Genomic DNA, 16,013 nt, shown 5'->3' with positions numbered 1-16,013 from the left:
GATAAATAAACCAAATATACAATAAATGATTAAAGTTGTTATCAATCTCAGTAAATAACCAACCCACCAAGTGGAGTTGATTATTCTATTACTAACACAATGGTTTTCAATACCTTTTTTACATTTAAAACCGAATCCAATTTATTCATAAGGTCATGCGCTATTGGCCAGTTTCCCCAGACCCAGACAACATGTCCAACTTGGAAAAGATTTTCCAATGGCAGCTTTTCATTAATACTGACATTTAGTCCAAGATTAGGCTTAATCCACTGTTCCCCCTTTCCTGCTGCAACAGCATCTACTCTTCTGGGAATGGTTTACCCCAGATCCCAAACCAGTCCCCAGGGCCTCCACATTTTTCCTGCATCCCTATGTGTTGCAAGTTGGGCTGTAGCAAAAATTTGGACGGTCTGGGAAGCCAGACGATCAGGTTGAGAACCAACTCTCCTCCTGGAGATCTACTTTCCTACTGTGTTTAATTCCAACCTGCATCTAATAAGTTGCCTCCACTTAACTAACACTAATACATCTGATCCTTCTAATCAAGAACCTCCAAATAAGTTCACTCACTAAAGCAGGGGGAGCAGACTGTGGCTGTATAGACACTGCAGGAAAGTAGATCTCCAGGACTAGGGTTGCTGACCACTGTACTAGATGGAACATTGCTGTGAGGATTTGATTGAGCATTAAGAAGGTCAAGTGATGAAGTTGGATTGTCAGTTCGGGATCATTCTAACTCATTCCAGAGGCATTGGATGGAGCTCCATCACTTCAGAGAACACAGTTCCACTGCTCCACAGCCCAATGCTGGGGGGGTCCTTATACCCCTCTAGCCCAGACTTGGCACTAGGCATGGTGACCTTAGGCTTCTGTGCAGCTGCATCCTATTGGCAACGCTGTCTGTGGAGATTTCTGTGAAGTGGTGTGTGTGCATTCAAATAAATTCAGAAAGAATCAGGTCCAGCACAACCTGATGCTACTCCTCTACTACTTAGGAGATAATCAGTTAAACCATCCCTCAAAAGAGGTCAATAATGCTGAGATAAATAACCATCACGTTGATTTATTTGACCACTCATGCTTTAGCAGGAACTTCAGTATTTGCAAACAAGCCATTTGCTGAGTTCCTCTGTAGAGTGTGTGAAATGAGGGTGTGTTTTTTTACAATATTTAATGCACAATATAACAATAATAAACAAGCACTGATGGGTTTTTTTCAAAGACAGTATTTTTAATAGCTTTTATTTACTTAAAAGGTAAGAACAAGTATCTCCAAAATAGTACAAAGAAGGCAAAACCACTTACATTTCAATGTAAGTTAATGTAAAGCGATTTTATTCCAAGTGATTTAGAGCATTTCTTTTGGTTCATTCATCATAAAATCTTTATCCAATGTAAAGAACAGTCAGTGGGTTGAACTGATATAGAAAACAAAAATCGACTTAAATGGAGATATATGGTTTTCTTTAGACAGTTATCTATCTATCTATCTATCTATCTATCTATCTATCTATCTATCTATCTATCTATCTATCTATCTATCTATCTATCTATCTATCTATCTATCTATCTGTTGCTCTATACATTGCAAATGCCTGTATTTTGTTACATCCCAACCCTGGCCCTGTATAAAAGAACATATATATTTTATTGTGTATTGAAACTGCATGTGTGTTTACAGAGCTATCCCTCCACATCAACATCCCTTTTGCAAATTACGGACCAAAAATGCTGTTCAACAACAGCATTAAAGTCTTGGCAATTGCCAGGAATATACGTGACTCCAAAGAGATCTACATAGCTGAGAAAGATATCGTCCCACAGAGACCAGCTCTTACTCTGACGGTGAGTTTAGTTAACCTGAATTAAGCCTGCCATAGTTAATGAAAGAGCTGGTTCATCTAATGAATAATAATATCAACAAACACAAAAGTAAAATCTTTACATATTTGAATCAGTTTGAGAACCCCTGATTCTAGGTCTGCACAGTCACACTTCTGAAATTTATGTTTATTCATTATTTATCCCAGTTTTACGGCACTGAAATAAACATAGCTGCTTTACATGTTTAACAGCAACCATAGGCCATTTTACAAATGTATCATTACTGATATATTGTAATGATAGTGATTTTGTTAACTATCTAGTTGTGTTGTGTTAGTGTGTTTTTATGACGCGTTCTATGTATGAATCCTTCATTAGCCAATAGCATGGTTACACGTTTCTTTGAGGGGAAGAGTTTTCTTTTTCAGGCAGTTGAGTGCTCGTATTCCTCAGTGTGGTTGAATTAGCCTATCCCGCTGGACCGAGAAAGAGCATTTACCTATTTTTGTAAACTGCTTGTTGCAAGCTGTCAAGAACAAGTAAATCCGCCATCCGACTGAAAGTTCGACGTTGTTGTGTGAGTCTTTCCACGCCTCCACTGACACTGAGATAGACAAACACGACAAGTGGTGTCAACGCGGGATAACAGACGAGCGACCAAGGTTGCCTGCTATCCGCGGAGCAACAAGTGCAGCCTGCCGCCCCGACGTGTGAGAGAAGCAGCCTGCTATCCACGGAGCAACGAGCGCAGCCTGCCGCCCAACGTGCGTGAGAAGCAGCCTGCCGTCCGGTGTGCGAGAAAAGCAGCCGGCCGCCCGACGTGCGAGAGAGGGAAGTAGCTGGCTATTTATATATAGTGCTGTAGTTGTGTATTAAGGCGTGATTAGTGGAACATGTTTGTGAGGATTACTTCCTACTGAAAGAACAACTGGCTCTCCGTTTTGGGCAGAAGGAACCTCCAACTACAGCTCGAAGATGGCTCGGAGAACTACGGCAATCTAAAGAAACAGTCATGGAGTTTGAAGAGGAGGTCCGTAAGCTTATTATACTAGCTTATCCAGGCATTGGCATGGACAAATAGAACAAATAGCTGCTGATGATTTTCTTAAAAGCCTCCGAAATCAAAAGATTGCATACGAAGTGATGAACCGTGACCCAACAACGTTAGATGAAGCTCAGAGATTGGTAGCTACCTATGAACATAACTTCAGGGCAACCTTGGGCTGTGATCTGGTTCCGCATGGGAGAGCACGACGGGTCTCTTGGGCTGACCAAGACACAGAATTAGTGGATGAGGACTTACCTATGCAGTCACGAAGAGTTCAAGCTCCCACTTATGTTACACAGAACCAGCTACAAACACTCATCGACAAGGTCAATAAACTACAGCTCGTGTTAGGTCGCCTGCCGTCACCCTCTTCAAATGCCATCTGCCCCAACAACTGTATCTCCTCATCAAGAGGGAGCTCGTGGAGCTGCTGGGCATGAAGGTGGAAACACCAAGCAGCCCTACTGTGGTATGAATGAAACCAGACTACAGTCCCCTAGTCCAACAAGAAGAAACAAGGGTCCATGTTTTCTGTGTGGGGAGGAAGGACACTTTAGGAGGAACTGCTCACACTCGCCAAGCCCCTCTTTGACTTCACAGCCAGTGAAAGCAGTACAACCAAAAGTGGTTGACTCTGTACAGCATCTGCTGTCCTGCCTAAAGCCAGGAGACAATGTCTCTGGAGAAAATGTTATCCACGTTGGACGGGCTGAGAGCAGGGGCCCCAGCCTGCTCCTTGTAGTAAGTGTGGACAGCATACAGGTGAATGCAGTTATTGATACGGGGGCAGAGGCTACAATTATGTCAGAGAAAACCTTCAACACACTTCCAGTTAAGAATCACACAAGCCTAAAGAAAGTGTCATTTCACAATACAGAGACAGGCAAGGAGATGATAGCCACAGGTGGTGTTACGGTGCAGTTTAAGATTGGAACAAAAACACTACAGTGGGACATATGTGTTGAACCCATTCATGATGCACTCCTGCTGGGCCTGGACTTCCTCAAGGCTGCTGACCTTACTATACATGCCTCCGGTAAGGTGTTCATTGGGGCAGAGCCTATACCTGCCTATCTAACAGAAGGAAGTGGACCTGAATATGCAATTTCAAGAGTAGCACTAGAGAGAGATACCACAGTTCCTCCAGAGAGTGAATACCAGGTGTGGGGGGTAGTGGATAACCCGAAACCAGAAGTCTCCGCGGTTTTGGAGCCCGTTTGCCTGGCAGATGGACTCTCCTCTGGAAGTGTTATGATTAAGATGGAACACCGGATTCCAGTACGGCTGTGTAATGTGTCTGCTTCTAGCAAACCCCTGGCAAGAGGAACCTTTTAGGGGCTGCTGGTGGAGGCCTAACCTGATGCAAGTCAGAGTAAGGAGGAAAGTTGCACGGTGTCCATTGAGAGCCAGCCCTACATAGGAAGTAACGAATTGCTGCTCAGCCAGCCCGGTCTGATACATGAGACAGATGGAGATACCCAGTACCCAAGTCATGAGGTCATGGATGAGCACAGCATTAGACGAGTAATGACTATAAGTGCTCTTGATCTTCCTGAGCACCTCAAGGAGCTGTATACTGCCTCCAGTGAAGCTCTAACAGAAACACAGCAACAGAAGTTAATTAATTTACTAATAGAGCATCAGTCTATTTTTGCAGCCACAAATGATGACCTGGGAACGTTCTCAGCAGTTAAACACCGCATTGACACTGGACATGGTAAGCCTGTTCGGCAGCACTCCTTTGGGGTTTCAAAATGAGGAAGAAGATCATCTCCAAAAAATGCTAGATGCAGGCATTGTTGTTCCCTCAAGCTCAGAGTGGGCCTCTCCAGTTGTCCTAGTTAGGAAAAAAGATGGGGGAATGCGATGGTGTGTGGATTATCGGCAACTCAACAACCTTACCACTAAGGATGCCTATCCACTACCCAGAATAGATGAATGCCTTGATGTGCTAGGTGGAGCAAAAATCTTTTCTACATTGGATCTCCAGTCAGGATACGGGCAGATAGAGATGAGTCAGGAGGACCGTTCCAAAACAGCCTTTGTCACAAGATATGGGTTATATGAGTACACCAGGATGCCCTTTGGTCTATGTAATGCCCCCAGTACCTTCCAAAGAGCCATGGAATTAGTGCTGAGGGGCTTACAGTGGGATAGACTACTCATATACTTGGATGACGTAATCATTTTGGGGGAAGGTGTAGAGCAGAGCATCCAACGTCTGTCAGAGGCCTTTAGTCGGTTACAGCATTTTGGCTTAAAGCTAAAGCCGACAAAATGCCAGCTACTGAAAGATGAGGTCTTGTTTTTAGGCCACGTTGTGAGTGGTGAAGGCATTCGGACAAACCCAGCTTTGGTCAGAGATGTTCAAAATTGGAGGCCTCCTACCAACCTCCGGGAGCTTCAGGCATTCCTCGGCCTCTGTAATTACTACAGGAGGTTTGTGGCAAAATTTTCAGACATCGCTTCACCACTCACACTTCTCCTAAAAAAGGGAGCGGTTTTCACTTGGGGCAAAGAACAGCAAGGTGCTTTTGAATGCCTCAAGGAGAGTCTCGTCAGAGCACCTATTCTTGCATTCCCCACCTCTGAGGGTCAGTTCATATTGGACACTGATGCTTCCAACTACAGTATTGGGGCGGAGAAGAGAAGGTCATTGCCTTTGCAAGCTGTCGCCTCACACCCACTTATCAGAGATACTGTGTAACACGCCGTGAGCTGTTGTCAAATTCACAAGACAATTCCGACACTATCTCTTGGGGTGCCCCTTCTTACTCCGCACCGATCACAGTAGCTTGGCCTGGCTCTTCAGATTCAAACAGCCAGAGGGCCAGCTTGCTCGGTGGCTCAAAGAACTCAGCCAGTACAACTTTGTGATCCAGCATCGAGCAGGCACCAGCCATTCCAATGCAGATGCTTTGTCACGGAAGGGAAAAGACCAGGGCTTCTGTGATTGCTATCAGGCGGGGAAAGAACTGGATAGTTTGCCTTGCAGAGGGTGTTCTTTCTGCCAGAAATTACAGCATCAGTGGGCCAGATTTGAAGAGGATGTAGATGACATAGTTCCACTAGCAGTAAGATGCACAAGTCTACAAGAAGAGAAGAGTGGAGATGCACAAGATGCTAAACAGCTTAGTATGATAGTTGATACTTGTGTAAGTGGAGAAGTGACACTCGGATCTTCTAGCAACTGGCTACAGCCAATGGACAGAGACAGTCTCAGAAGGGAACAGCTGGCTGATCCCGACCTCTCAGTCCTACACCGGTGGATGACGGAAGGTCGATTGCCTGCTAGAGACGAGGTGATGTTAGAGAGCCCAGCTGTCAGGAAGTACTGGCTTTGCTGGTCACATATTGAGTTGCATGATGGCATTTTCTATTATCGCTGCGATGGTGCCGCTAGAATGGCACCTTCACTCCGCCTTCTTATACCCACTTCACTCAAGAATGAGGTGACCAAGGCCTCTCATAACCCATCTCAAGACGGTCACCTGGGGGAAGAGAAGACTCTTTGTCGAGTGCGCCAACACTATCATTGGTATAACATGGGAAGTGACATACGTCTGTATGTCAAAAAATGCCCACAATGTAAGTCCTGCAAGATGACCAGCCCAACGGGTCGAGCTAAGTTACAAAATTACCAAGCTGGCGCACCAATGGACAGACTTCACCTTGATGTCCTTGGCCCTTTTCCAGAATCCAGAGCTGGAAACAGATACATCCTTATAAATATCGACCAGTTCACATGTTGGGTGGAAGCATTCCCCATACCGGAGCAAGGAGCAGAGACCACAGCGAAAAGACTAGTATTTGATTTCATCTCTCATTTTGGGGCCCCACTGCAGATCCATATGGACCAGGACAGGAATTTCGAAAGTCTCTTGTTCACAGAGGTCTGTCGTCTTCTGCAAGTCACAAAAACCCGGACCACACCATCTCATCCTGCTTCCAATGGTCAAGTGGAATGCTTTAATCGGACACTATTGCAGATGATAAGGTGCTAGGTTGATCAGGATCATCGAAATTGGGATGAACATCTCCCCCTGCTTACAGCTGCTTACCACAGTACCGAACATTCAGCCACTGGTTTCACTCCCAATCAACTTATGCTGGGTAGAGAAGTGTTTCAGCCCCATGATGTCTGGCTGGGAACAGCAATTGCCACCCCAGGAGCGAGGGAACCACCAGTGTATGTGGAGGAACTTCAGTCCAACCTCCAGCAAGTTCACCATCTGGCACGACAGAACCTACGATCTTCTCAAATTTATCAGAAGAAGGTCTATGACTTGCGTGCAAAAGAAAAGTCGTATTGTGTGGGTGATCTAGTCTATGTCAAGGTCAACAGCCGGAAAAAGGGCTACAGTCCTAAGCTCCAAGCTCCATGGCGAGGTCCCTGCATCATCACTGCATGTCTTGAGCCTGTCCTGTACAAGGTTGGAGATCGTCGAGGTGAGCGAGTATTCAGACCTAAGTACACCCATCTCGACCATAAGTCTTCAGACTCTTCTCAAAAAGAACAGCTTGATGCAGTGGAACAGATTCCAGCTCAGCAGACTGAGCTGTTCAGTTAAGGACTGTTCAGTTATCTTTAGTTCAGGTAGTGGCTTAGTTAATGCAGAAGGGACTCTGCAGGGCTAGAAGGGGGCAGTGTAATGATAGTGATTTTGTTAACTACCTAGTTGTGTTGTGTTAGTGTGTTTTTATGATGTGTTCTACATATGAATCCTTCATTAGCCAATAGCATGGTTACACGTTTCTTTGAGGGGAAGAGTTTTCTTTTTCAGGCAGTTGAGTGCTCGTATTCCTCGGTGCGGTTGGGTTAGCCTATCCTGCTGCACCGAGAAAGAGCATTTACCTATTTTTGTAAACTGCTTGTTGCAAGCTGTCAAGAACAAGTAAATCCGCCATCCGACTGAAAGTTCGATGTTGTAGTGTGAGTCTTTCCACGCCTCCACTGACACTGAGATAGACGAACACGACAATATATAAATTACAATCATTGTAGCTTCTACATTGAATAATCTACCAGTCAAACATGAGATTTAATAGGGGCTCAAAAAGGTTGTTTTGAGGGGTTTTGTTTCATTTTTTAACCCCTTAAAATCTCAGCCTTCTTACATACCAAGGTTTTAGGTTCTAAAAGTGTGCAGTATAACTTTGGGCCCTGGCCATTTAAAGGTTTAATCTCTGGGCTTCTACTCCTTTTTTATACATTAACCATGCATTGCACTGTTGAATTGCGTGCAATACCTAAAATAATAAGACATCCATTTAGTAAATGTATGCATGTATTCTCTTTATCAGGTGGGTGGAACAGCTGTTCAGTATAGAGAGATCACGGCAGAGGTGGTGTTTGAGAATCCTCTGCTTGAAACTTTAAAAAATTGCTCCATCACACTGATTGGGAGCGGTTTGCTGCAGCAGCCAGAGATATTTCGGTGAGATACACATCCTAACCCTAACCTTACTCTAACCTTAAAACATGATTTACATTGTGAACTAGCTTGTGGTCCTCACAAGGAAGAAAGGTCCCCATGACGTGACCGTATAGGCAGTTTTTGGTCCCCACAATGTGGCATAAACCTAGTATACACACACGCACACCCAGCAACTGCTCAGACTGTAAGGGATTCTGATATTTGTGATCATACTTAGGCCTGCAAACACTAACCAACCTAAAGCAGTTTGTAGTTGGAATTAATTCACATTTATTGATTGGAACAGGGCTGCTCTGATTGGCCCAAAAGAAAGGATGAAGATCTCAGTGCCGTTCCGGCCCTGTCGCGCTGGCCTTAAGAAGCTTGTTGCTGACTTCCAGTGCTCAGCCTTCGCCAAAATCAACGCCAGCTGCAACATTGATGTCAAACCTGCCTGATGACATGGCACAGGAAAGGATGAACAGATGGCTGGATTGACAGCCAAAACAAAATTATCTTGTAATCATTTTGTTCTTTGTTCTTGTTCTTCATTGTACTACACAGTCAAATCACATTTATTATGACTACTTTCTACTTCTGACCCTGCACAAGATGGTGGTGGAAGCGTTTGGGTCTGGGGAATGTTTATGTGGCAATCTTTGGGCCCACTAATCCATGTGGAAGGCATTCTCAACCGATTTGGGTACGAATCTATCCTTACAGATCTCGTACACCCATTTCTAATCACATCAAATTTATTTGTATAGCGCTTTTTACAACTGCACTGTCACAAAGCAGCTTCACAGAATTACAGTAAAGATGATGTTTTACGATGGATGTAAAACCTCCAGGTGAACAAGCCAGGGGGCGACGGTGGCAGGGAAAAACTCCCTCAGATCTGAGGAAGAAACCTTGGGAGGAACCAAGGCACACAAGGGGGAACCCATCCTCCTCTGGTCAAAATTATTGACAACAAAAAGGACCCTATACATCACATAATAGGTCTGCTGTTATGCTCATGTGTAGTGTACATGATATGTACAGTATACTGTTCCTATGTAGTACACCCATACGTGCTGATTGTCTTCCCTTGGGCGGATGGGATCTTCCAGCAAGACAATGCGACATTGCACAGCTAGAAATGTCCAACATTGGTTGAGCTTGATCAAGACTTCCGAGTGCTACCCTGGCCACCTAATTCCCCAGACTAGAACCCAATTGAGTATCTGTGGGACCACCTTGATTGCCATGTTTGCTCTATGGATCCTCCCCATGCTCCCTCCAGCAGCTGTGGGATGCACTGCAGTCAGGTATCTGCAGTCAGATACCTGTGTGTTACATTCCCACAAATAGCTACGGTCCAGGGGAGGGTGTGGGGACAGTAACATGTGCGGTGTGAGTAGGTGGAGATGGCCAACCAGTGAGGTAACCAGAGTATATTTCAAGAACATCCACAGTATACTACAGAAGCAAATGTTCACAAAGCAACAAGACAACAAGCCGGGACGTTGAAGAACTGGACCAGCCTGGGGGAGAACACAGATGGCACCAAAGAAATGAAAATAACAAAAGAACTACAATACAATACAATACAATACAATACTGCTACACTACTCTAAACTAGACCAAAAGTATAGGGGGTGGTGCCCACCTCTAAACTAGTGTGTCTAGACACTTAGACTACCTGCGTCTGGCAGTGTAAGTGCGCACATGGTCTAAACTGCTCTTCCTCCCAGCAGGAAACCAGCTCAAACACAGTAGGAGGAAAGGGGAGACAGTAACGACAACCAATACCAAACGATTAACAATGACAACAGCACTACACATAACAGCACAACTAAACTGAGGCACAAAACTTCACAACACAGCGATAGCAGATTGAGCAGCACAGCGTAAAACAGCAAGCGAGCCGAAGGCTTCCGAACAACTGCTGCCGCGCAGCTTTTGAGCACGAAGTCCCGTCCTCTTCTGGTCCGGACGCGCCCTCTGATTGGCCAGGAAGCAACGAGCGTGACGAGGATGTCGAATGACACCCCGATCCACCTATAAGGTGAAAGACAGACCGACAGGTGCAGAAAAGGAGAGAAAAGAGCTAACGAGGGAGCACGAAATAGAGAGAGAGGGAGAGAGAGCACGCACAAGGCGCCCACACGTAACATGCCCACCCCGAAGAGTGAACATGTAAAGCATGTTCGCGACAATCAGTTTCTTTAAGGACCTTCAAAGTCACCAATACAACACTATCTGCAAAAACAATGCTATCACACACAAGATAACGCATCAGCAACATTTTCTGATCCTTTCTTGTGCTTAATCTCCAAGTCATACCCCTGAACTATAAGAGACCATCTCATCAAACATTGATTCTGGTTGTACATCCGGGATAGAAATACCAGAGGGTTATGATCAGTGTATACACTCACTGGTAGTGGACAAGAACCTATGTAGACCTCAAAATGTTGTAAAGACAACAATAAGGCCAAAGTCTCCTTCTCAATTGTGGAGTAATTCAGTTGATGTTTATTGAATTTTCGAGAGAAGTAGCACAGAGGGTGATCCACGCCAGAAGCATCCTCCTGAAGTAAAACAGCGCCAGCACCCACAGCACTTGCATCTACCTCCAATTTGAAGGGTTTGGAGAAATTAGGAGCTGCTAAAACAGGAGTACTATACAGAAGAGCCTTAACATTGTCAAAGGCATGCTGAGAGTCTGAACTCCAATCAAATGATTTTGATGGACTAAGCAAAGAAGTGAGTGGCGTAACCACAGTGGAGAAGTTTTTACAGAAGCACCTGTAATAGCCAGCCATGAATTCAGCGCAACTCACATCGGGTAGAAGGCACAGGAAAATGTAGTATGGCTGCGATTTGGGCATCAACAGCACGCACCTGTCCTTGACTAACTCTCTTACCAAGGTAGGTTACAGTAGCTTGAGCAAACTCACAATTTGCTAGGTTAAGAGTCAGCGAAGCTTTTTCCAACCATTCAATAACTTGCTCAGGATCTTCACATGAGTGGGCCAGTCTGATGTGTAAACCACAAGATCGTCTAGGTAAGCAGAACAATTCAGTACATCTGACAATACGATATTAACTAGTCTTTGGAAAGTAGCTGGAGCATTCTTAAGGCCAAATGGCATAACTGTGTACTGCACAAAAGCATCCGGAGTCACAAAAGCAGAAATGTCTGATGCACGAGACGTCAAAGTACCCCTTGCCAGTACCCCTTCAACAAATCTAATTTACTAACAAATTGCGCTGATCCCACATTATCAATACAGTCATCAATCCTAGGCAAAGGATAAGAGTCAGGGACTGTGACGGAATTTACCCGTCTGTAATCAGTGCAAAGGCGAACTGAACCATCGGGTTTGGGAACAAGCAGGCAGAGCGAACTCCAAGGGCTACAACTATGCATTGCTAAACCATGTTCCAACAAGTAGTTTACTTCTTTTTTCATGGCTGCTCTTTTAGTGGAGTTAAGGCGATAGGCATGCTGCTTAAGTGGTTTTGCTGTAGTTACCTGTATATCATGCCTCAAAACATCTGTCTGGGAACGTACATCTTTGAAAATAGAAGGAAAAGTTCATATTAGGCTTTCAATATCTGTTTTCTTTCTTTCTGGCAAGTGACTCAAAAGACTAGACAGATCCTGTAACATCTCTGAATTCAGAAGTCTACAAGAAGTGTGGGGAAATTATCGTAAGTCTAATCCATCCTCATCTACGTCGTTTGGACCAGTAGTCAGCATGCCAACTGAGGACAAAACTTTACCTTTGGATTGTTCATGTTCATCTAATAATGCACTTTGTACTGTACGAGTATGGTAAGTCTTCAGCATGTTGATATGACAAACACGTTTCTTACGTTTACGATCAGGAGTGCGGATGATGTAATCTGTGTCACTGAGCTTTTCTTCAACAGTATATGGACCAGCAAACTTAGCAGAAAGTGATGGACCAGGAAATGGGAGTAGAACGATTACTTGGTCACCTGGCTGAAACTGTCTGGCCACTGCACGCTTGTCAAAAGACCGTTTCATACGTTCTTGAGAGACTTTCAAAGTCTCACGAGCTAAAGAACAAGCATTATGCAAACGCTCGCGAAAAGTACTAACATAATCCAGAATGTTCTGCGGTTTACATTTGTTACTTAAGAATGTCTCTTTAAGGACTTTTAATGGGCCACGCACTGAATGTGCAAAAACTAACTGAGCTGGGCTGAATCCTAAGGATTCTTGAACAGCGTCACAGCAAAGAGCACAAAGGGCACACCTTCATCCCAGTCTTTCCCAGTATCTAAGCAATATTTGCGAAGCATAGATTTTAAAGACTGGTGAAATCGTTCTAATGCACCCTGTGATTCAGGATATGGACTTGAGACTCGATGAGTGATGTTGAGCGTGACCATAACCTCCGAGAAGAGTTTGGACATAAAATTCGTACCCTGATCAGTCTGTACAATTTTTGGCAGGCCAAAAGTGGTAAAGAATTTGAGCAGAGCTTTGATTACAACTGGGGTTGTAATCCTTCGCAAAGGGATAGCTTCAGGGAAATGAGTTGCAGCACACATAACTGTTAACAAGTATTGATTTCCAGATCTGGATTTCGGTAAAGGACCCACGCAGTCAATCAGCACCCTTTCAAAAGGTTCGCCGATGACAGGAATAGGATAAAGCGGAGCAGGAGGAATAACCTGATTGGGCTTTCCTGTACACTGACAAACGTGACAAGAACGACAAAACTCAACTACATCCTTTCTAAGGCCAGGCCAGAAGAAATGTTTAAGAACACAAGAGTATGTCTTGGCAATACCCAGATGATCTGACCAAGGATGGTCATGTGCTACCTGTAGTACATGTTGTCTGAACGGAGTAGGTATCACAACCTGATAAACACTTTCTGCCTCTGCATTAACATGAGGAGACCATTTTCGCATCATCACACCCTGATCAAGGAAGAATGCAACTTGTTTATCGCTGAGACTGTCTTTACTGCTTAGCCCAGAGAAACATTTACATAGATCAGAGTCTGACTTCTGAGACTCTATAAGTTGATCTCGGCTGATGACTAACTTATCAGCTTCCATATCTCCGATATCTCTGTTTTGTCCACAGTCATTTGATGAAGCAAATGGTGGTGTTGACAGAGCATGGTCTGGAAAACTGTCCTTAGCCAAGAATGAATCAGATAAATCAACCACATCTTCTAGAAGTCGAGCTCTAGCATGAGTGACAACACATGCTGGAAACACAGTAGGATGATCTGAGGATTCATCAGGCAAACAAGTCTTAGGACTATCCAAAACCTCTAACACTGGGAGAACCTTCCCCCCAGCAATGTCATTCCCCATAATAAAAGTGATACCTTCAGCAGGCAAAGAAGGACAAACCCCAACTCTATACGATCCAGTAGCTAGACTTGAGGACAACAAAACATGATGCAAAGGAACCTTAACATATTTCATTGCAATACCACGGCAGAACACATGTGAACCACAGAACGTTTGTTCAGAAAAGGGCAACAACCCAGCTAAAACAAACGACTGAGTTGCACCAGTATCACGCAAAATTGTCACAGGACTCTGAAACTGCTCACTACCCTCAAGAGAAATAGTACCCTGAGTAACAAAAGGCTGGTAGCTTGGGTCAGGAGTACCAGTTGAAGCTGTTGAAGCTGTAGGTTTAACTGAGAGATGCCCATCCACCAAAGCAACACCCTTGTTTGGCCCGGTGTTTTACTTTTCCTGTTTACGTTTCAAAACTGGACAATCTGCAATCAGATGACCATGCTTGTGACCGTAGAAACACTCATCAGAAAAACATGCAGATGGGGACTGTTTAGGCCGTCATTCAGGCAACATGGGCGAGTCTGCCCTAGCTGTCTTATAAACCAGCTTATGCGTTAGCATGTACTCGTCAGCCAAAACTGCTGCTTCAGAAAGAGATACAACCTTACGCTCATTAAGATAAATGACTACACACTCAGGCAAGCAACTAACAAGATTAGTTCACGCAGTGAAGCAAAGTTAGAGACTTTACACACAGTGCACCATTTATCCAGTAGGGTCTCTTTCTCTCTAGCAAACTCAACAAAAGTCTGAGACGAGCTTTTCCTATGTGATCGATATTTCTGTCTGTATGCCTCTGGAACTAACTCATATGCACGCAGTATGGCAGCTTTAACCAAGTCATATTGCAAACTTGAGCCTTACCCACTAACTTACATTGCAACAAGAGAGACCAAACCTCCCTAGGCCAGTTTAGAGCGGTAGCAATACGCTCAAACACATCGAAGTATGCATCTACCTCAGCCTCTTTGAATGGCGGTACGTGTGCAATATGTTTACTCACATCAAATGCAGGTGGACTAAAAGCTGAAGGAGCAGGAGCAGATGCCATCAGAGTAGCTGCTGGAGAAGACCGTGGGGAAGAAGGAGGAGGTGGAGCAATGTCCGGCTGGGCAGCTGGAGGAGGAGCAATCTTCATCGCTCGCATCTCCAATTCCCGTAGTCGGACCTCCCGATCAACATCAAGCTCCATCTTCCGAATGGCCAGCCTTCAGTCCAGCTCTGCCTGTCGTGCATGTGCTTTTTCCTGAGCCTCCAATTGGAGACACGTGATACGTACCTTAGCACGAGCTTCATGTAGTGATCCTGTAGACCCAGGAGAAAAAGGGTCGAAACGAGGCAATGTTGCCCTGAGATCAACCTCAGGCTTAGCTTGCTCCGTAGCTACATCAACAGGAGTCACCACCTTTACACCACTCTCCACCACAGAAGTAGTAACAGGCTGGGGAAACTCTAAAACACCCAATTCCCTCAACTTGTTAATGATCTTAATTCTGACATCCTTCTTAACAGACTGTCTAGCTACTTGAACACCATAGTGTGCTGCTATCTCCAATAAGTCGTCCTTGTGACACTTCAATCACCTCCAGGCTAGGTGAAGCAATGAACAACTGCAGGTCAAAGGTTGCCATACTGTATGCATACATAAAGTTAGAACACCTGTGCCAAGCCACCCACAAACACCATGGGACAGTTCAGTGATCTGGTGTTGTACGAGTAATTTATCAATGATCTATCCCGGACGAGCCCCCAAATGTTACGTTCCCACAAATAGCTATGGCCCAGGGGAGGGTGTGGGGACAGTAACATGTGCGGTGTGAGTAGGTGGAGATGGCCAACCAGTGAGGTAACCAGAGTATACAGAAGAACGGATTTATTTCAAGAACATCCACAGTACACTACAGAAGCAAATGTTCACAAAGCAACAAGACAACAAGCCGGGACGTTGAAGAACTGAACCAGCCTGGGGGAGAACACAGACGGCACCAAAGAAAAGAAAATAAAAGAACTACACTAGCTGATATTTGTGTCTTGTCTACCTAACAAAACAAAATAGCTGACTGCTACACTACTCTAAACTAGACCAAAAGTACAGGGAGTGGTGCCCGCCTCTAAACTAGTGTGTCTAGACACTTAGACTACCTGCGTCTGGCAGTGTAAGTGCACGCACGGTCTAAACTGCTCTTCCTCCCAGCAGGAAACCAGCTCAAACACAGTAGGAGGAAAGGGGAGACAGTAACGACAACCAATACCAAACGATTAACAATGACAACAGCACTACACATAAAAGCACAACTAAACTGAGGCACAAAATTCACAACACAGCGATAGCAGATTGAGCAGCACAGCGTAAACACAGCAAGCGAGCCGAAGGC

At 44.7% G+C, this 16,013-nt stretch overlaps 1 protein-coding gene across 1 annotated transcript in view; it reads left to right on the top strand.

The window, feature by feature from the left end:
* The window catches only part of tgm8 (transglutaminase 8), a 40,183-nt gene extending 31,436 nt beyond the window's left edge, over nucleotides 1-8,747 (top strand). Inside the window, exons 11-13 of the mRNA XM_037545717.1 lie at nucleotides 1,682-1,845; nucleotides 8,177-8,310; nucleotides 8,597-8,747. Coding sequence (XP_037401614.1) covers nucleotides 1,682-1,845; nucleotides 8,177-8,310; nucleotides 8,597-8,747 — 449 coding nt within the window. The remainder of the gene's footprint in view (nucleotides 1-1,681; nucleotides 1,846-8,176; nucleotides 8,311-8,596) is intronic.
* Nucleotides 8,748-16,013: the final 7,266 nt, after the last annotated feature.

Source organism: Pygocentrus nattereri, chromosome 16, assembly GCF_015220715.1.
Source record: "Pygocentrus nattereri isolate fPygNat1 chromosome 16, fPygNat1.pri, whole genome shotgun sequence".
Taxonomy (NCBI): domain Eukaryota; kingdom Metazoa; phylum Chordata; class Actinopteri; order Characiformes; family Serrasalmidae; genus Pygocentrus; species Pygocentrus nattereri.
Note: the sequence above shows the minus strand (reverse complement) of the source record. Positions and strands in the feature narration are given on the sequence as shown.